Source organism: Anopheles stephensi, chromosome 3 (assembly GCF_013141755.1).
Source record: "Anopheles stephensi strain Indian chromosome 3, UCI_ANSTEP_V1.0, whole genome shotgun sequence".
NCBI lineage: Eukaryota > Metazoa > Arthropoda > Insecta > Diptera > Culicidae > Anopheles > Anopheles stephensi.
The window spans coordinates 82017778-82039679 of NC_050203.1; the positions used below are offsets into that span (position 1 = coordinate 82017778).

A 21902-nucleotide genomic window follows, 5' to 3' on the forward strand; every position below is an offset into this window, starting at 1 on the left:
CAAATTGAATTCGCGCCATCACCGACCGGCGACGCCCGAATCCAACCGTCGGCGCGTCAAATTTACAAACTTTCCCGATAAATTTAGTACCGACGTCAACCTCCCTTTTCCCCTTTTCCGCTGCTTCCCGCTGAGGGATGAGTGCAAAATGGCTGCCGGTCACCTTTAGGAGGAAAACGATCTTTCGCCAGTGTCAATGTGCGTTTTCTGTGGTGTTTTCGTTACCCATTTTTTGTTATGTACGCCAATCCTTCAGCCTTGTTCTTTGTGTTTTTGGGGTTGAACGGTGTTGACATTTGATGGCCTTTGCTATTGTTTCTCATTCTCATTGTACCTCTTCCGTGTGATGAACTGGTGTTGCAAATATTTTTGTTTTTTTGGTCCATAAAAAATATTTTACGCCATTCACAGTGTCACTAACCAGTGTCCTTTTTTCCCTTTAATGTTTCAAACACCATTAATCTAACCCAATAGAGTAACCATTTGCTGGCAGTCCGATGGCTTGGGTTGTTTTTATTGGGGAGTACTTTTATCCAAAGACACGGTAAGACATGGCATCTAAAAATCCCATAAGACTGAAGTTTGTTTCGATTATTGATTACGATTGCCGTAAGGTAGTGGTGGTTCGTTTTTTGATTCATGGAAAATGATGGCCATTATTCAGCCCCGTTTCGGTGGTACGAGCGGTAGCTCTTGTACGCTTGTTTTTGAAAAGGCAAGAAAAAGAAAACCTTTTACAAAGATGGATAAGCATGTTAAAGTTTCGCATCGCTCGCTGTCAAAAGAATTGATTACAAACCCTCGGGTTGTGAAGGAAAACCGTGGAGAACGAAAGCTGGTTGTGGTTTTGTGTGTTTTTAAGCCAGTTGTGCTTAAGAGTTTTACCGATTTTCCCGATCGAAGCTGTAGGAGATTATCGATAATTTCGAGGAAAAATCTACTTGTTTTGTAGGTGATTATTTTCCACAAATGAAGAAGGCAAAGGTTAACGATGTATTGCTGTCACTAATGAGGGTTATTGACACACAAGCCATCTCCAATGTTATAATACCACGAAAATGAATATCTCGATCATTATAATGTCACGATCGGACGATGAGAACCGAACCGAGGGTGGAAAACAGCTACCAAAAACACCATGGTTGGAAAAGTTTACAGAAGGGGGAAAGGAAAATGGACACTGCAGGAAACAAGCAAACGTTGAAAGTTAAAAAGTGATTGACTTGTAATCAAAATGTTGCCCCATTATAATTGATAGCTTGGTCGTGAAAGGTGATGAAAGGGAGATTGAACACGGGTCTTCGGTCTTTGCTGAAGCGAAGAGAAACTTTGAAGCAGCAAGCTGTTTGCTTAGCTGGATTTGTCAGATTAGAGTGATTTCACAATAAAAGGAGAAGAAAAAAGGCAAAAGCAAGCGATATAAATTAATACAAGAGAAAGCTGAGATCGACAATGAGTTTGTGAGGCGGATTGCATAACTTTGGGCGTATTTAGCTGTTTAAGTATCTCTCAAGGAATGGTTCAAATTATGAATGCATTTCAAACAATTTACTTCGAATATATGAACGAAAACTTAAGCTCTTTTTCTGTCCAAACAAAGGATGTATCATTTAAGAGAAAATTGAACCCATTTCCCATCAAGAAACACATGCCATCATCAAGTAATGTTTTACGCAAAGTACGACAAAGTTTTGGCCGGCCGAAGTTGGTCCACTTTCTGCAGAACTGCTGGTCTGTTTCTTGTGCCGTTTCTTCATCCTTTTGTCATTCCATCCACTTCGAAAGCAAACCACATAAAGGCAACTTAACTTTCCCGAAGCACCGAACAGATCCTGTCCAGTGCTGGTCCTTCTTGTCCGGCTCATCTTCAGCTCGTCCGTTTCCCCCTTACCAAAAACCGCATACGAGCAATCATGCATGAAATTGGTGCTGTCAAATCTTTTGCTAAGACACTTACTAACATTGCTCGATTGCTTACTTCTCGCCCATTTCACTATCCAAATCCATGTCGTTTGCTTCAGCTAAGCGCAATCACCGGTCGCCTTTCAGCTAAGGGATATTCAAAGAAAACGCGGGCAATGAAAATGAAAGCCAAACTCGCGCACACGCACACACTGTGTCATAACTCAATATTGAATGAATCAGATTATGCGATGGTTCATTGAATAACCGGCAGCACTTTGACCCGAGCGTCCGTCGGTCATAATTCCCGGCACAGTCTTATCCCTGTGTCACGAGCCGAGCGCAAAAAAAAACGCAAGGTGTTTTTCATTGCTCCGCCTCTTCCGGTAAGCGATGTTGAATGACACGGCTAAAGCGGGAAAAGTAATCCTATTGTTTCAATAAGCGTTTGTATTAGCGGGAAGAGATTGAGTGTGAGTGAAATCCGGAGCAGGCAGATGATTGAATGTTTTCGGCGAATTATCTGCGAAACGTTGCTGGTCCGGTACTGACAGTGACAAGTTTTAGTGACAGAAACAATTGATTTTTCCGTCGGTCATTGCTGCCTTGTGAGTGGCTCGCAAAAAAGCTCGCAAAATTGAATGAAGCGCTTCTTTTGGTGAAATGAAATGGTTTGTAAGGGAAAGAGGTTTCAAATTTTAGCTTTTGCGAAGGTCAGTCCAGTCGAAAGGTCATGTTGTTCGCCAAGGCCAAAGCAGTGTTTTACTTAGTGTGAAGTGTGAAAGCTAAGTGGGAACAAATTTCGTTCGGAAAAAAGGTAGGATGTTCCTTGCATTCTAGTGAAAATGCAAATGAAAAATTGGCATCATTTTCTTTTGCTCTGCTCTCTGTGTGCGCCGAAATATGTACTGCCACTTTTGCGAAACCGTTCTTACCGCATCGATTGTTTCAGATTCGCCGTCTCTATTCACACCTCACTCTCACTCGCCCTTTAGTACGAACACAGCATCAGCATTATTTTCCAAGTTCTTGGAACTCTCGGAGGTTAAATGGAAAACTTTTCCCTACCACGGTCTAATTTGTTGCGGATGTTTCGATTCCTTTTTCGGCCGCGTTATAGTTTTGGGGAGCGAAGTAGTTCGGGATGAAGGGGAGCGAGAAGTGGATAGACAATTAGTTTCAACCACTTCTGGGCCGGATCGAACTTTTGTGTGCGGGACCCGAACCGAAGCAATAAGTTGGCCAACGGGTAGTTAATGGGTTTATCGATTTAAGTGATTTGAGATGAGCTGTGCGATAATGATTGGAGGGAGGCCGAAATCACTGTGGTTTATCACCGATAAATGAAGCGTTCGTTTCAAAATGGCGGGGAGAAGCTTTTATGTATTTTCAAAATTTTGTCGACCATTACTTCACCGAAAAATATTGAAAACAATTAAATAAAATGGTACAAAAATGCCAAAATTTTACAAATGCATTTTTATCGGATCAGATTATTATCATTGGAATGGCGGCCCTTGTACGTTAAAGCCCCCACATAGCAATAAATGCTTCAGCTCCATCATGTGCTCGATTCCGGATTAGAAACTTTTTGCAATTTATTTTCTGCGTGCTTTTCAGCTTCCCGATGCAAACGACCATACCGGTAACCTGAAGCTAAAGCCTCTCTTTAGCCGAAAAAAATGCCTGTTCTATCTCGATTTATGAACTTCCCCTTTGTGCCTTTATGCAAATGTGATGAGTCCGATGGAATTCATACATATCGGAACAAGTTTTTGGTGTTGTGCAGCGATGGAGCGATTTTGCGGACAAAAGCGAGCAGCCGGATGTGCATAACTGTGCCTCGGCGAGCGGATGCCAAAAAGGGAGAAATTATTGTACGACCAGGGGCAAGACTCGGTTTTTTTTTGCTGTTGCTTCCCGTGCCCAGTCCATTTCCAATGAAATCTGACAAATTTTCCCAAACGGAAGTGTTCGATCGTTGCCCGATTCGCTCGAGCGGAAGGAACAAGGCTGTGACGATCCGTCCCATCCGACGTTGACCGCGTCGGTTGGCTTCCAACGGCTTCCAATGGCTTTATCGCTCGAAAGCATCCGGTCGTTGTGAGCGTGTGTGTGTATAAATTCTCCGGAAAGCAATAAACTTGTTGATACGGATTGGATTGTTCCCGTTTTTCCCGATGCACACAACCCACACGTCGACAAGTGGTCGGTCTCGATGTGCTTCGAAGTGCTTCTAGGATGAAACCGTGAAGCGTCAGATGAAATAGCAGCGTAAGACGTGTGCTGGCATCGCCGAGCGAGAAAGCGTGAGCTGAAACCTATCATTTTGTTATCTTTATCGATTTGCTAAATTTAGTCCGCTTAGGACGGATGGTTGGACCACATCGAGCCAGACAAATTTAAACTCTAAGCTTGGTTTTGCTCTTTATTTAAGTTTTGGACTTTTTGCCTGCCGATCAACGGAAGCGAGCAATCGGAGAAAGTAAAGAGAGCGAGTAATTGGCTAATTATAATGACCTGTTTGATACTACGCGCTGGAGACGCCTGGTGGTTCATGCTGCCGATGGAGACGCCTGGTGGCTTATGCTGCTGATGCGATGGAGACTTGCTGCTGGTGGCTTTAAAGAGTTTGGTTGAAACGAAGCGCTTCGGTAGCTAGCTGGTGCTTAACGCTCGCCAAACAAAGCATTTTACTTGCCCGGAGGGTAATTTATCATCATCATCATCGTAATCATCATTCTGAAGGCTTGCAGCTCCATTACAACCCATTTGCACATAATTGACTGTATAATCAGCCAGCGCTGATGGTGGGAAGGGGCGGTTAAAGTTGAAAAGATAAACACCAGGCCCAGCCATTACCGAACGGACCACCTTTTTGCGTTTGAGTTTATGATCCACCGTGTGTTTATCTTCATCTGTCGATTCACGGAAGGTGCGTGGCCGCTTGCTGTGGTGGGGAATTTCCATAAATTATATCATTGGAAATTATTGTACAGCTAATTGGATAAAATTTCTTCCGAAAAATGTTTAATTTTGAATGAGTGTTAACATGTTCAGAAAGCCTTCGGGAATAAGATAAGCAAATTTAATTACAAAATAGTTCCAAAACTTCAATTTGCACCTGCTTCAAGCTTGTTAAGTTGTGTTTCTTATTCACGCCAGGTGAAAGGCTTAATCTGCCTTCTATCTTCCCATATTGTGCCTGTCAGCAGACGCACACTGTATAAGTGAAACCCTACACAACCAACCCAGCCCGTTAGGAATTCTGTCAATCATGGTAACATGCAAAACAGTACCTTCCCCACACATTACGTTCCGCTCTTCCGCGCACACGAGGATGACAAACATAATAAAATATTTGTCTAGGATTCCGCGCTCTAAGTGAAACGTTTACTCATCTCGTCACAAGCCACCCGTAAACAACGGCCGGAATGTTGCGAAGCGCCGATGCGTGGTAAACGCCACGAGAATCGTCGCGATGGGGTGGTTTTTGGCGCCTTGTTGTAAAACACACATACACTCCAGATCTCTCGCGAGGATCACGCTCGAACGCATGACGCATGACGATGGTGTGTGTGTGTGTTCGCATCAATATAAAGAACAAAATGTTTCTTTCGCGGTACGCGGGTGTCAAGCCCGCATCAGCCCAATTGCCCTTTACGGAATGAGCTTAGGAGTTAGCGGATTCGGTACGGTGGCGCTGATATAAATTAAATTATGCCTACATGAGTCGGACGCTTTGTCGGCTGCTGCAGAAAGGTCCTGGGCACCGCTGGAGGTGCCCTTTTTGCTTGGGTACAATCATAACATCTTTTTGCCATGGGTTTCGGGCTTTTTAAAGCTGCCGTATATGTTTCAGTACCTGTACGAACCGAAACCAGCGCTATTAGCGTCGATTGGTGAAAAACCTTAGGACCTCCGGGTGTGGACGTATCCCTATTGGTGGCATGTGAACTTCGGGGGTTGAAGGTTGAAAAGGGAATGTTTATTGCGAAGTTCGGGGGAGGACGCACGTTCCTTGAAGGTAATTGATATTTTATGAGTGCGTGGGTAAATGGGAGGTTGTGTTCACATTAACATTCACCTTGTGGAGCCTGAACTTGAGCACCGTGCTGGTTATGTGCAGTGTTTCAGCAATAGGCAGAGCAAGAACATTGCTAGCAAGATACCTGAGACTGAGTTTTCAGAAGATAAGGGTGGTCGAAAATCTAGAAAAGCTGAAGGTAATATTTCAAAGAATAAATATAAGGATTAAAGTAAATTAAATTTTAAATCGATTTCCAATCACAGAAAAGAACCAAATATCAATAATCATTTAATTTGAAGGCTTACAGTATCACAAATTGATGAACCTTGAAGCAAATAACCTGGCCAAATGAATGAAGCGGAGAGGGAACAGCACTCGATCGTTCGACTGGATTTTATCGGAATTCCAGCTACAGGAACCCAGGAGCTGCAACCAATCTCATAAATAGTTTAAACAAGTCGAGCACAATTCGCAGAAGGTTCAATCAGGTCTGGGCGGTCATCTTTGACATTCGGTGCTCCTGGCGAAAAACAAAAAAACTCTACGAAAACAACAAGCAACACGCGTTTTTCAGCACAAGGCGCCGGTTAACGTACCCAATCGCTGAAAGGTATAATGGATTCGAATAAAGGCTCAATTCGATTTGAAATCGAATTTGAACGTAGGTATAACAAGCCGTAAAGGAAGCAATTTTGCAGTAAAATTTAACAATCGTTTGTACTAAAGTTGGTGCTGCTTTAGTATACTTCACTCCCCTTTTTTTGGCAGGATTGTGTTAGTTTCCAACCCTGTGTATGATTTACGAGTGTCTTAATCCAACGGCTCTGGTGCTGATGCAAAAAGTTGTGCCGTACAATTTCGTTCCCTAATCCGGGCATTCATACTGGGCTTTGGAAAAGGAAGGAATAGAGCCTTTGGACCTTGTATCGCCGTGTCTGTGTGTTTGTGTGTTTGGTTTAGTATGGCTGCATTTGTTTGGATAGCTGGTATCTCATTGTCTCCAGCGTGGAGACGAGAAAACATGTAGGAAAACAAATTTAAATTATTATTCAAATTGCTTACCGGCAACTGTGTGCAACGTGGAGTTTGTTCTGAGGATTGGACGGTATTTGCCTGAAGGATTTCAATCCCGCTGCGCGGAGAGATCTCTGTACGAAAAGGAAAGCAAAATAGAAATATCACTGTCCACGATTTTGCGAGTGGACAAACGAACGAGAGTAAATAGGACCAGAAGTTCCAGTATCGTTCAGGTGAACTCTACCTGCTTGGGGGTGTGAGAAATAGTTGGTAAATGACACTAGTTTTTCACTTACCGTGCAGGAACAATATTGCATGTGGGTTTGTTTTGGACAGAGCATAGCTTATGTCCTGTGGGAGAGATAGGTCGTGAAAATAGAAGCAATGCACGTTTGGTATAATATCTTTAATGTTATGATCATATCAAGAATATATTTTGAATTAGTTAAAAGGCTCAAAAGGTATTTTTAAGCAACCTTAAAAATTATTTCCATTGAATACATTCAAAGTTTTCGTTACAATTTTTTTTCCTGAAAACTCTTTAGAGAAAAAGAAACACCTAAAATGGTTGCTTGAAAATTCCTCTCAGTTTAAGAAAATAATTTGTAATTATTCCATTGAAGAATTACTTACTTAGAAGTTTAAAGATGTATTTAAATGCTTTGGTTAGCTTCCAATTGCCCATAAGAAGTGACGATGTTGAAAGAAGAATCTATTTGGTAAAAGGGAAATGTCTAGCTAAGGGACATTCTCCATGCTATACTTTGAAACACCGTACAAGAGACCCAGCTTTAATGAGACCTTTATCCAACAGAATACTGAACCTAATGTACTTCCTTTCCAAAATACGACACTTCTTTCCGCACGGAAGCGTTCATTTGTCGCCTTTTCAAGTACCGGGATGCTTTGCTGTTACCAATTGCTTGTGCATGATTATTTTCCTTGGTTTGGATGTGTGTGTGTGTGGGTATGTGCTTTTCCACGAGGGAAAAAAGCAATCGAGCCGGGTGACAGCAACGTTGTGCTTGGGTAATTTCTCACCTGTTGGTGAGCCGGTAAGCATCGCCGGAATGTGACACCGTACTTTGCTTCTTTTTTTTCTCCCCGCAATTCAACATTCATGCGATGGCTGCTCGAATCAGAGGCACGCCCCAATGGTGGAATTCTCGCTTGGCCGCTGGATGGCCCAAAAACGAAAGAAAGGAATTCACCGGTGATTTCCCAGCGTGAGGAATGCATACGAAAATTGCCACAATGTTTCCACCGATTTAAGGAGATGCTTCACGGTGAATCTCTGCCCGAGCGGAGGCTCATTGATCGCGGGATCGAGAAGCAAAGAGCACAACGGTCTGTGTGTGTGTGTTTGTGAGAGAGGCAACTTTAGACACAAATGCTGTCAAATTTGGCACTTTGAAGCGCGGTGATGTTTTTTAACATTTGCCAAACTCACCTCGATGTCCCGAGGCTCGGTCACATCCCGGGCGCGGATGTACTTCAATCCTGCACCGCTGAAGGATAAGTCAAACAGAGGCGATTGTGTGTGTGAGTGTTTCAAGTAGGATGTTGTGCCACACGGTCGTTCGTCCGTAGCTTTGGGCACAGTTTGTTTCCCAATCTGGCAACTGGATGCAAATCATTCGCTAGGACTGCTAGGCGACGCTTATTTGTCAGCTGAACCTTTTATTTGTCAGTCAACCGGGATAAGCTGTCGAGTGTGGCGCAATAGAATGTGTGCAATCCGTTGAGAGCCATCCGCACATTGGTGTTGTTTGGATGGGGGTTTGCAAATGTTTGCTGAATCAATTGCACGGTGGAAACGTTTGACGCATAAAATGCTTGAAACATTCTTGTATTGTGTTGTTGAGGGCTTTGATGTTTGCTTGAAAATCTTCAGCAATGATTTATTGAAAAGATCAAGTAGCTATTGTTGCGAGGTGAAAACACAAATGCTCAACAATTAGGTAAACATGTCGCTTGTTTCTCGGGTTGTTTTGTATTTTTGTACAAAAAGGTGATTTTGTTGGATTGTTTAAATATCAAAAGACGATTTGAATTACATCAGTGCATATTTTTGTTAACGTAAGAAATAAGTTTACAAGTCATTAGAAGTTACAAAATTAAAAATTCAGAAAATCAAACAACTCCTAATATCCAGTACGAAATGACTTTATCAATTGCATACGTGCAGTATATGGCTAATAATGAAAGTGTTCAGAACAACCTTCAAATTGTAAATTGATTTTAATAATTCATACTAATATCATTTATTATCGTTTCGCTGTAAAACAAAAGAAAATCGAGGTAAGAGAAGAGAATTGCATACATTTAGGCGTAACAAAGTTCAGTATACATTCCTAGTAACTATCTCTCAGCTCTGTTCAAGGAAACGTATTTGAGTGATGTGAAATTCAATGTGTTAAGTACGTTGGCAATCAATGAAGCATTTAGGTTATTCTTTTAATACAATTGCTGAAAGAAAAGTTAAATTAAATAATTACAGTTTATTCTAGAAAATAGTATTTTCTTGCAACGAACAATTATCAACAAAATAGCAGCAAATCATTTGTATTAAATTAACAACATTATTCATCACTCTCCTACAGTCTAACCTAACCAATTTAAATGGGACATACATTTTCCGTATCAAAGGTCAATTTGTGCCACACGACAAAAACCTTCTTCTGCAACCGATGTAAGACGCACACATTCGACGCTCACGTGTGCATAAGAATCTAATAAATAAATGAATAAATAAATGAGCTGCTTGCAAATGTCTCCATTTACCCTCAGCCCTCCTTTCCATCCACCCCTCACACTTGCTGCACACAGCCAAAACCACACCAAACCGAAAGCACAGCATCACGAACACACTTTGTTTTTATTGTATTTCGTTATCCTTTCACTTTACATTCACCACACCGTGTCCATTCGTTGGCGAAGGTTGCCAAGGTTAGGTCTTTTGTTCGGATTTGGGGCCCCAGTTCAACCATACCCCTCCCCCCGCCACCCTTTCCCGGAGGGCGTGGAAATGCTTTTCGTAGTTCGTTGTCTTGATACATTTCTTTGTTTTTTCGCCACTCGCTCCCGGGTTTTTTCCTCGAAGCACGCTGCGAAGTAAGCCGCTGAAGATGGGTTTGTTCTTCTTCACGGCGGCGGCCCATGTTTGCCAGCGGCATGTTTCTTACCCGTGCTGCGGTATTTTGCGAATTTCTAAACCACGACGTTTTCCTTTCCCATTGGTGAGGCACGTTTTGTTCAAGTTTTGTGCAAGGAGCCGAGTATGCCGTTCGTTCGGAGATCGGTTCATCCGTTCGCCTCCGTCCGGGAGGTTTTGGCACCGACAAACGTGCTTAACTTTGCGGTTTGCAGTGAACCGAGTGAACTTCGACCTCGTAACACGGATTTTTTTTTTGTTTTTGCTTTCGGGTGGGGAGAGAAGGAAAAGTTTCACTCGCCACCGCTACGGATTCTGATGCCGTTTTCGATGTGATGCGACGAGAGTTCTGATTGTGTTCGGTCGGTTTGGCTAGCAGCTGTTGCTGAGGTTCGTCCAGCACGGGTTTGCGTAGCTTGATTGAGTGCTGCGGACTGGAAAAGCGGAAAATAGGGACGGTCGTAGAGAAATTATCCGCCGGAAAACAGTGCTTTACATTTCCTGCTCACATAATTGTCCTTGGTGAATTGAAATATATCAAGAAAATAGTAAAATGGACAAAGAAAATCGATTATGGTTGGAAGCGACGATAGAGATGATTCTGTTTTTAAATGCAAATTTTATAACAGCAACTTTTTTTTGAATAATAATTAAGTAAAAAATCTAAAATTGTTCACCTTTCATTACACAATCATAATGCTTAACTGTTTCAGCGCATAATCAACCACCAAGAGATAAAATAATGAAATGTGTTGTAATTGTATAGCTTTCGGCGTTGAAACCTTCTTACCGATCTGCACTTTAAACAAAGCACAAACGAGAAGATAAGGAAGTGCTCATTGCATAACTTCAGGCGGATGAAACACAATAAAAGCCCGATTCTCGCCTTCATCACCCGACTCTGATAGAGTTAATGATTCGTTTTTACCGCAAAACCGAATGCTTCAAAAAAAGTTTTATATTTTTTCCCCTCACTCTCTCTGTTTTACTTGTTTGATTGGCTAGCAAATTTAATTCCGATTCAATCACGCCGATCGATACGACGATTTAACGTGCAAACAATCCTGCTCATTCGTGTGGGTTTGGCGTGACACTTTTATCACACCGCATCCATTTAATTGGGAGACGACTCGATGGTCCCGATGCCATAATTAATCCGCTTATCATGATCAACGGACACGTTCTGCGGATGATCTAGCGGGGGGTTTTGCAGTAAAACTCCCTGCTGACCCATCGCGGGTCGGGATTTTTCTTATCTGCGGGTAATCTTTCGCCGTTGACCAGCCAAACACCTACCGGGGTGCGGGTGCGGTGAGTGATTGATCGGGTGGATGGGTCCAGTAACGGGTGACAATGATGACCCTGTTAACTTCGTTTAGTGGATTGTGCTGTCGGTTACCTCAACTTTATTAGGTCTGCCGACTAGTGTAGACAGAGTGAGAGGAGAGCGAGAGGAGGAAGTGATTTTGGTGGTTACGACCTGATACCGCGATATTAACGTGCCGATGTGGCAGGTTGCAGACGTGGTTAGTTAATAATGTAACGCCAGTTTATAGATTTACCACATCCGACCTCGGGCTGAACGGTGGAGCAAACCATTCTGATTAAAAATGTTCATTAAATTATCAATAACAGCCGATGGGAAGCTATTTATAGTAGAGAAGGGTTGTTCGATCGATTCAAGTGGAGATATGACATCATATTTATATCTAACATTAGAAACACTGTATTGGACCATATTTCATCCCGACTCGCAATCATTTCAGCGCCACCGAAAAGCATCACACGTTGCATCATTGAATCATTTTTCCATTCCCGTTGCCAATCGTGGAGCTGGAGATGAAATTTTTACGACCCCCAATTGCACACTTGCACACTCATTTTTCATAGCCAGTTTCTTTCCTTCTCTTCCGATTGCAGACGTGCCTACGACACCCTACGGACGCTGTTGACGGTGTCCAGCATTACTTCGGTTGCGGCCGTCTATCATGATGCTGAAGCGTGACCAGCGTTGAGCCGAGCGACGAGCGAACGAGAGCAAGAACCTTGAAGAATGGTGCGGAAAAATGCGTCCCACTCACAGCGGACCGTATCGTTCCCAGGTTTGGGCCCGAACCCGGAGCAGGAGCAGGTTCACGAATAAATAATAATCCATAAATCAACTGCCAGGTCGGTGCATGGAGCCCGTACCGTACCGAGGGCTTTTGTGTGTGTAAGCTGCAAATGCACTTGTGGAGGAATTGAAAGCATATGTAACACTTCCGTAACACTGACGTGCGGTGGACAAAACGAGAGCCAGACAACTTATCCAAGGAAATAGAGAAACTTCAGTATAGTTTAGTCTGAACAGGTTTGATTTGTTGAAGTTGCTGTATTATAAGAAGTTAGATTAAGGAGTCTGTATGCAGTGTGGAAAGCTAGTCTTGAGTAATTCAACGCGTACAGACACATTTAGTGAACTGTCATGAGTGTTGTAAGTGACGTATTGTTTCCGTGTGCCAACGTTGCAACCAGTGGACCGAAACCATGGATGGTGAAAATCGCATCATACTCAACGTAGGAGGCATCAGGTAAGCTGAATAGTACTGAATATGGACATTATTTTCTACACAAAAGATGAGTGACATTGCGCCGAAATGTATGCCGCTAGTGAAACAAAACTCTATTTTTTCAACATCTTTGACTAGATTTACCCAGTATAATTAAAACAAACGATTTATCTAACTATTTATAACACCCGATAGCTGAAGCCATTATGAGGTATTTTTTACTCTTCAAGAGGCAAAATTTCGAGACACCTCCTCGGAGCTTTATGATTTACAACGACAGTCTCGGAGAAGTTCGTCAAACCTCCTTCTTCCGATGTGCCATTTGTCCAATTTGTCTACTAACCGTGCCCCACAAGAACATAGTTTTGACATAGTCGGGATAGCTCCGTCCCTTTTGGCTTGGCGTGTCGTGTGCAACCGAAACACCGCGTACTTGGCCCAAACCCTTGCCGTGACTAATGGCAATAATGGCTAACTATATTAACAAGTCTCCGTCGTTCTGTCACGTCTCCGACAGTTGTTTGGCAGGGAAGGTGTGTAGTCTGTTCTATTTGTGGACACTTTAAAGACCACCGACGACGACGACGACGAGCAAGTCAACTGCCGAACGGTGGTAGCAAAGTAGTGGTGGCCTTGTTTGATAATTAAAACCAATAAAGCCGTGAAGTTTACGCAGCAGCACAGAACTATTCTAATTGGCTCAGGTAGACACCAGGTAGCGTGGGACTCGGGGTGTGCAGGAAGCATCCTTCCCTCAAGACAACATGTCGCCAGAGTTTTCGATGTTGTTTCCCGTAGGGAAAACTTTTTCCAGCACGCGTCTCGTGTTTCTTGAAGGTGCGTCTCGCTGTCCTTTAATAAATTGCCCGACACGACGAGAAGACTCAAGGCTACAAGGGTTGGTGAGCAAAACTTCCGGCTATCTTACCGTACCGGGTGCCGTCAGGTCGGTAAAATACACCTTACAGTGGACATCAGGTCACTTGAGGAGGCAAATGTTAGGCCAACGATGACGATAATGGCTTCCGAATGGCGAGAAAAGACTTTCACTTGTTACCATGACGGGGAACAGTCTGCGAACAGCCTGGATCTTGGGGCAAAAAAATTGAAGATAAGAAAAAGAAAGAACAAACAGATTTTCTCGTTCTAGTAGAGAAATGCTTGTTGAAGTGAAGAAAATGGAAAAGTTTTCTCGTTTGTTCGAAGGCGTGCCAGAAGTAGCTGTAGAAGAAAAAAAAATCAAAAAGCAAGACTACAAAAGGAAAATGCTCAAGACTTACGAAACTAAAAAAGAAACACACCATCAACGGATTAGTTGTTGTATTTACCTAATACTTAGGTTGTTAATCGGATTTCTGTTTTTGTTGGCGAGTAAATGCTTTTCCAACAAGTTGCTGAACATTTTAATAGATTTACTTCTTCTTTGTCAGCCTGAGAACGCAACTCTTGCACCGAGAAATCAAGGTCCTTACTAATTTGTGCATAACCACAACAACATTTAGCTGCTTCAACTATTCCCTCAAGAAGTTCTTCATTTAAGGTCTTCTGCTGACGACGATGAGTACGGTGGGAAAGTTAAATGTTTGCCGTTCACTATTTGCGCAGGAAACGATTCATTGCCCCCATCTTCTTAGCTGTTTTAGTGAAGTGAGCTGACGCTAGCAGCAGCACATCTTCATAGAGCGAGAGTGAAAGAAGAGAACTGGAGCTTTTAAGATGTGAGAATGTATTTATCCAGCAGCGTCCCGTTCCACAAACCTGTGTCCTCCAACCCTAACGAGCACACTCGAGCGTTCCGAGAGCTTGGAACTACAGTTCTTTGTAGTTTTCTTTCGAGTGAGATAGTTTCTGTCTCTGCTATGGTGGAACATGCTCACGAGCGTCGTAGGAAACGGCAATTTTAAGCTATGAATATGTAATGATGTTTACACTGTATGACCGCTTCACAGATGAGCTGCTCGCATGTGACGGAAGCTGTGAAGCGTTGCGAGAGCAAACAGTAGCGTAAAGTTTTGCTGCCCAAAAACCCTTACACAACACACATCGAACGGTTCAGTTCGATGAGGCTGCTAAACGGGAACCCGTTTGCCTCTCTCTCTCTCTTGCAGGTATGAGACGTACAAGGCGACGCTGAAGAAGATCCCGGCCACAAGACTTTCGCGGCTAACGGAGGCTCTGGCGAACTACGATCCCGTCCTGAACGAGTACTTCTTCGACCGCCATCCGGGGGTGTTTGCACAAGTCCTCAACTACTATAGGTAAGCGACCAATTGTAGCGTTGCATCGCCATCATCACCACTCGTAACACTATCAAGATAGAAATAAAAGTCCCACTGGAACCGACGACTCGCTAAGGACACAATGGCGCACTAATAAAGGGGAAACCCTTCGAACGGGCAGCTTATCTGCCACAATAAAGACATAACTCGTGAAGACTTACAAAAATTGGCGGTGGACGCACACTGCTAGAAGTAGTTTTTATCGTCAGTATCATCCCACAGAACGATATTTCAGCGAGAGAAAGAATGTGCCACCATAAAGAAAACTACTTCGACAGTTTGTGCCAGAGTTTTCATGCTCGCGAACGAATATTTACATCGGGGCCCATTTTTGCCCATTCTTTGCCGCCAAGTGTGTACCATTACGGATGAAGTTTGGCTTGCGCGCGTGTGTGTTTGGAGCATGTTTTGCTATTTTGGTTTGGTGTTTTTTCCCTCTCTCGCCAGAACTGGAAAGCTGCACTATCCGACCGATGTCTGTGGGCCACTGTTTGAGGAGGAGCTGGAGTTTTGGGGTCTTGATTCGAACCAGGTCGAACCGTGCTGCTGGTCGACGTACAGTGTGCATCGTGATACGCAGGTAGGTTCACTTTAATCTTTCAACCGCTTTGTAGTTTTGGGGTGGTAAGGGATAAATTAAATGGAATGTTGGCGCATTTTGGTCTTTTCGTGTGAACGGAATTTAACATACTAGGATAAAAGACTTGAGAAATATTCTTAGATTATTTTGTAGGAAGATTGTATGAAAGGCGCCTGACGTTATGCAATATGCAACACAACATCATGAGAATAGATGAGTTTCGATAGCTTGTCTATTTTTTGTGGAATTGTGAGATGGAGTGGATGATAATATTTTTTAAATAAATCATAATAGTTTATTGAAATACAAAAATAAATCGTAAATATTGAGCAAAACTCTTTCCAATTAATTATTCTAAAAAGGGATAATTTAACAAATGGTCTTCCTTAAAGCATCTCCTGAGTAAACTTATGTTGGGCTTGCTTTGCACAAACAAATTTATTTTAATTGAATGTCCGCAAACGTTGAGCAAAAAGCAATCACAGCCTCTTATCATGTCACAAGTTTTAATTAAACTGCATAACACCAAACGCAAAGGACTCATGTTTTCGATTAACTCAAACACACTCCGATAACCGGCGAAACCCATCTAAAATGCGGGCTTTTTGGCAAAGATTTTGTGATTCGGTGAAGATCATCGCCTTCGCCCTACCGCTAGGCGGGACAGTCTTAGGTGCGCATCGAAAAATTTGCATATTTCTTCCTCCCTGGGCAAAAAGTGTTTGTTTCCACCCCGCATGATATTCGAGCGCAGAAAACGTGGGTGTACGCGGAAGAAAAGCGTTGTGCATTGGAATTGTTAAATTTTGCTTTTCTCTCTTCTCTGCCCGGGGCGATAGAGCACACTCGCGATACTGGACAAATTGGAGCTAGACGATGAGCAACCGTCCGAGGAGGCGATTGCGCGACTGTTTGGCTTCGAGGAGGCACTGCTAAACGGCGAGCTAACCTGCTGGCAGCGGACGAAACCGAAAATCTGGGCCCTGTTTGATGAACCATCGAGTTCCACCGGTGCTAAGGTAAGTGGATGTTGTTGTGGGCAGAACGGTGAGATGTAGGAGATTCATAGGATGCAACCAGCACGTGCAGCCCAACACGAAAACCCAACCGGGAAGACACTTTATTTGCGAGGACTTAATTTATGCATGAAATAATTGAAGTACGCTACGGCTAACCAGCAACACTAACTTCTAGGCGGCTCTATCTGCGATGGGTAAGATTTGTGGGTTATATCACACTGATCGTATCGATTGGCACGTGATTGGATCCGGTTCCGCTTAAAGAGCGCTTCTTTGTCCCGCAAAGCCGGTCGGTCGCAATTGGACAAATGTTTCCATGGAATGATGTATTCATAAGGCACCGGCAGTTTGAGTTGGTCGAAGCGATAGTGACAGACACTACATAATTGATAAACTAGAACTGATTCAGAGCAATACCAGCCGAGTCTAGAACTCGTCGATGAAAGCACCAGCAGGAGGTCTGCACAAAATGGAGCGATGAAGAGGAGGGCTCCTTTTTAATGGAATGAAATGGGAATGGTGCAGAAATAATAGCAAAATGAAATGGACAGTTCATTTTCCATTCCGGTTCCATTTGAGATAATAGAGTCAAAGCGATCAAAGGCTGTGTGATAAAGTCGAGGTGAGGTTCTATCGTGAAAGGACAAATTGAGAGTGAAAGATCTTTTGAAATTAGAATACGATGATGCATAAAGCTATTTATCTCATTCAATGAATACTTTCTGGGCATGTCATTAGGAATTCGTGTTCTAGGTGAGACAGGAATGCTGACATCGGCTGTCCATACTTGGTAGAACGAACTGAGGACAACTGAGAAGATATCTTAACAGGAATTTCTTTAGCGGACGCTGGAGATGGACATCCATTCGGATATGAAATATCAAGAATTTTTCACAATAATGAATGCTTGAGTTCAAAACGTGATGAATGGGGTTCTGTTTTAAATTTGTCCAGAACATTCACATCTCAAGTAAGAATATCTTGACGAGGCATCAGGCCATACTTTTAATTACTAGCAATCTAGACCAGCTAGAGCGTAGAATATAGCGGACGGAGAATTTCTTCCAAAGTTAAAGTCAAGCATTCTTATACACCCTGTCCGATTCCATTTCCCATTTTTACCCTAGATTGTAGCTGGAATATCGGTGTTCTTCATCTGCATCTCTGTGATATCCTTCTGCCTCAAGACGCACCCGGGCCTGCGGGTGGAAATTCCGGCCATCCTTAACATCACGACCAACGGTAGCGTCGGCCCACTGCCCGACGTACCATCCACCCTGGACGATCTGCTCGACCACGGACGACTGGACGAACTTCTGCTGGACTATGGGTCACCCACCATCACCAGCACTAGCACCGCCAGCACCACCACATCCACCACCACCAGCAGTGCCACCACCGAGAGCCAATCTTCTCCACCGACACGCCCGGAAACGACCACTCAACGTACCGGCCGGATCGTCTCAAGCGCCTACCGGATGAACTCCGGCAAGGGAGCGAGCATCGTGGAGAACTGGCAGGAAACGTACGGTCAACCGCACGAAGCATTCTTCTACGTCGAGCTCGTCTGCAACGTGTGGTTCATCATCGAGCTGACCGTACGGCTAGTGGTGAGTACGGGGCCCGGGTGTTCTCCCAAATACCTGTGCCGAAAATCGTGCCGTGAAACAGATGTGGTGATGTAGTTTTCTCGAATTTCTTCAGCCAAAAGTGCTCCTAAAAGTGTGAACCAAGCTGAAGTTTTTCATCCCCGAAAAACAATTCCATTTTTCCAGATCGTTAGCGTCCGGATAGCATCTGGTGTCGTCTGGTCCTTATGATCCAATCGATCGTGTAATCGCTTTTTTCACGCACGCAAACTTCCTCTTTGGTGGGTTGGCGGGACGGGCAGAGAGGGCAGAAGGTTTGCAAAAGTTCGTCGCTTTCCCGCCTTCACACTTGGGGGAACATTCACATGCAGATTGAATCGAGTTACTATTGCCGGGTCGCTGTTTGTGTGCCATCCATCGTCGAATCCATATAGAAGCCCTGTCACCGATGGATTTTGTCCCGTGGAGACGAGCTTGCACGAGATTAATGATAGGCCTTCGCCCTTTCGGCCTTGCACGTCGGTCCCTCCCACTCCCTCTCTCTCTCTCTTTTAGCCGACAAAAAAAACCCATCAACTTCAGTGCTGGCAGCTGTGATGTGTTTCACGGCGGTGGAAGCGAATGTCTTCGAACGGCGCGCAAATGTGGGGCTTCTTTTGATAGGATAAACATTGACATTCATCATGGCACAAGGCCCGTAGTTCTTAGGATTGAGTTAGGCTTCCTCCGAAGGGGAGCCTGCGGGAACAGAAGCTTCCGTAGAGATTTGTGTTGGCAGACATGTTTTCCTTTCATTACTATATTTTGCTTAGGTTGTTGCCGACGGGGACATGATATTGAAACTAGTCCTTGAAGTAACGGGAAGCTTTAGGTGGCTGTGGAGATATGCAAATGAGAATGGAAGGGCTTTATTCCCTGGGCATGGATGAACTTACATTTCATTAGGGGGTTTATTTGGGTTTTCACCGTACAAGTTTCTTGTGTGCAAGAAAAACATCTCCTCTGAACTGAGATAAATGCTTGTTCTAGTTTTTGGGCACGTTTTTTTGAGGGATCTCGTTTTTAAAACGTTGCATAGTGGTCCGTTCAATCATGATTATTTTTTCCCTTAAAAATCATTGTAAAGTTCTAATGAAGCGGCAAACCCGTTCAGCGAACTCAAAACATCTTCCGTTCAATCATCGATAGGACAATCGTTATCGGTCGGAAAATCATCAATCACGTTGGCCCACGCCACAGTGCTGTTACATTTCCCGAAAAATATCTCCCCAAAAACCACAAACGAGTTCCAGACTGAGTCAGCACAAAACTCTAACGAAAAGAGGTTTGATTAATGAACGGTTGTCGAAGGTGAAGTACTCCACAGTAACACTCTTCAAAGTATCATTAAAAATGCCCCGCACAAATGGGGGTGCTCAGTGAAAAGACACAAGAAGCAAGAAATGAATGCATGATAAGGGATTAAAGTTCACCCGTGGGGGTGAAGACTCGAATGCTAATGGCTCGCAATAGTCACACACACGCTGATCCACTATTAGCATATGGATTCACGAGCCAGCAGTGACACTGGCAGCAGCAGCAGCACGTAAGCAACACTTGCTGTCTTGCCCTTATTTTATGTCCGAGTAGGTTGTGGGGTTAAAATGACACCAAATGACACCAAATGACACCTAACTATCGTGACGATACGGTTACGGGGTTGTCTGCTTGCCACCACCAGAGATCCGGACACCCTCCGGTGTCAAGCAAGTCAACTGGGTCGAAGCAATCCGGGTCGAGTACCGTCATTTGAGCTTTGCCGGATCCGTACTTCGTACGTACCTTTCCGTTTTCTCCCGGTTTCTATGTGAGTGTGTGTGAGTTTGATTGTGGTAAGACGCAGGAAGGATGAGAATTAAATACACGTAATCGTCGTAACCCTCGTAATCGTGACGATGGATCGGACTGACATTAACATCTGCTTACCGGATGTTGTTCGTGTCCGGTCGTACGCTGGTAAGCTTTAGGTTAAAGTTGTACCTTTATCCCGGTGGTTTCGTACGTCGCTACTTGCAAAAGGCAGTGGTCGCCAACAGAAGTGATTTAGATAAGATGAGATTGGGTGGATGATTTTACACAGGAATACAATATCGCTGATTAGAAAGTGTTCTAGAAACTTCAGTGGACTTATCTCTTGGTGCTTGAACGTACTAGACAGTAGTAGACAGTTTAAAGTTATCAGTTTTTTATTTAAAAGCGGTCTTTAAATGGAGCGCCTAAAGGTATACTATTTTTCGTTTATATTTGTTGAGCTGCAAAAGCTGCTTGTTCATTTGATGAATTTACTTTATAAGGAAAAAATTGAAGAATAAACCTTCAATGGCACAAAAATTAAAATTTCAATCGAATTATGTCCATTGGGTTCAACAGCAAATGTTAGCGCCTGAAGGTATGCAAAAAATGAACACGAGTTTAATGCTTTGCTTTATAATTGACTCCGCTTTCAAATTTTGATTTTCAATAGAGCATAACATCTGAAATTATAATTTGCTTTTAACTAACTAGGATGGATGAACCTACAAAAGTCTGAACATTATTCCTGGATGCCTGGTTCTCAAGCGTTCCACACTGAAGAAGGCCCTCCCAAGCTCAACTCTATTCAATTTACATCTCTTTGGTCTTAAAAGTGTTCCTTCAGCTGTTCTCATGTTTAGTAAGGAACTTTTAGAACTCCACCTTGCTTGTTTGCAGCGTGCAGGACAATCTATTGCTGAAACTCGCCACCGAGCCGAAGCCCAACGGTCTCTTAGTGCACATTTATTTTATGATATCACTCCGCCCAGACTGTACTTAACACTCGGCCTGTGTGGGCAGCGTATCGCGCGGGAAGAAGCAACAAACGGAAAATGCTATAAATTTAAATAAATATCATTTGCGCGTTTGCCTGCAGGTTAAAGCCAGCACCAACGTTTGGCTTGTGACGCTGAACGCTTTTGGGGCCTACCGAAGATACGGTGGACCATGTTTTGAGCATTGGCTGGGAATGTGCCGGGAACGATGTTGTGCAACGATGTTGGTGGTATTTATGTCAGCTTATGAAATATCGACTTTGCGTTACGAACGGTGGCCCCCATACAAGCGTAGCCCGGTGGCTGAGCAACTGGAATGTCGCCCCTTCGAAAGCTTCGTAACCCGGAAAAAAGGGAATGTGTAACGTATGCTCACACGTTTGTTATGGATGTATTTGGTTTGCATGAGCTTTTTTTGTGAGGGTTGACTTGGTCGAGCAGAGAACCCTCCCTTTTTGGCCGTGCCATCGATCTTCGGTTGCTCGAGGGAAATTGTGTTGGTGTGTTTCGGGTTGAAGCTTGCCGAAGGATTAATAAGGTAAACATGACGTATTTTTCTTCATTTTGGAGACGGATTAGGAACCCGACGCTGGAGATAGCAGTAAAGAGCCAGCATGTAAGTCAGCACAATTATGGAAGAATTCATTATTTCGAAAAAGAGATAAAAATCACATACATAAAGGGCTTTTTGTTCCTAACTCAATCAACCACGTTTCCGAAGGAGTGCCCGGACGCAGTAGCGTAAGGGTCGAAAATTGATCGCTCCTTAGAGGCAGTTTAAAGCTGTTTAACAAATCAAAGATTCATGGTCGTCGAAAAACTTTCAAACTGTGAGGTGGGAAATGGTCCGGTCAAGGACAACCCATTTTCCTCGCACTCTCTGCTGCCTTCCTTCGTGGCACGAAATGGTGATTGAATTTGAAATGATGCTAATTAAAATCGAATAAATTAAGCA

The 21902-nt window shown here is 43.6% G+C and overlaps 1 protein-coding gene across 1 annotated transcript in view; it reads left to right on the forward strand.

Annotated features, from left to right (window-relative positions):
* The window catches only part of LOC118513648 (potassium voltage-gated channel protein Shaw-like), a 55645-nt gene that overhangs the window by 20271 nt on the left and 13472 nt on the right, over nt 1-21902 (forward strand). Inside the window, 5 exon segments of the mRNA XM_036059715.1 lie at nt 12024-12673; nt 14761-14910; nt 15379-15511; nt 16351-16530; nt 17658-18140. Of these exon segments, the coding sequence (XP_035915608.1) occupies nt 12630-12673; nt 14761-14910; nt 15379-15511; nt 16351-16530; nt 17658-18140 (990 nt within the window). The 5' untranslated portion in view covers nt 12024-12629.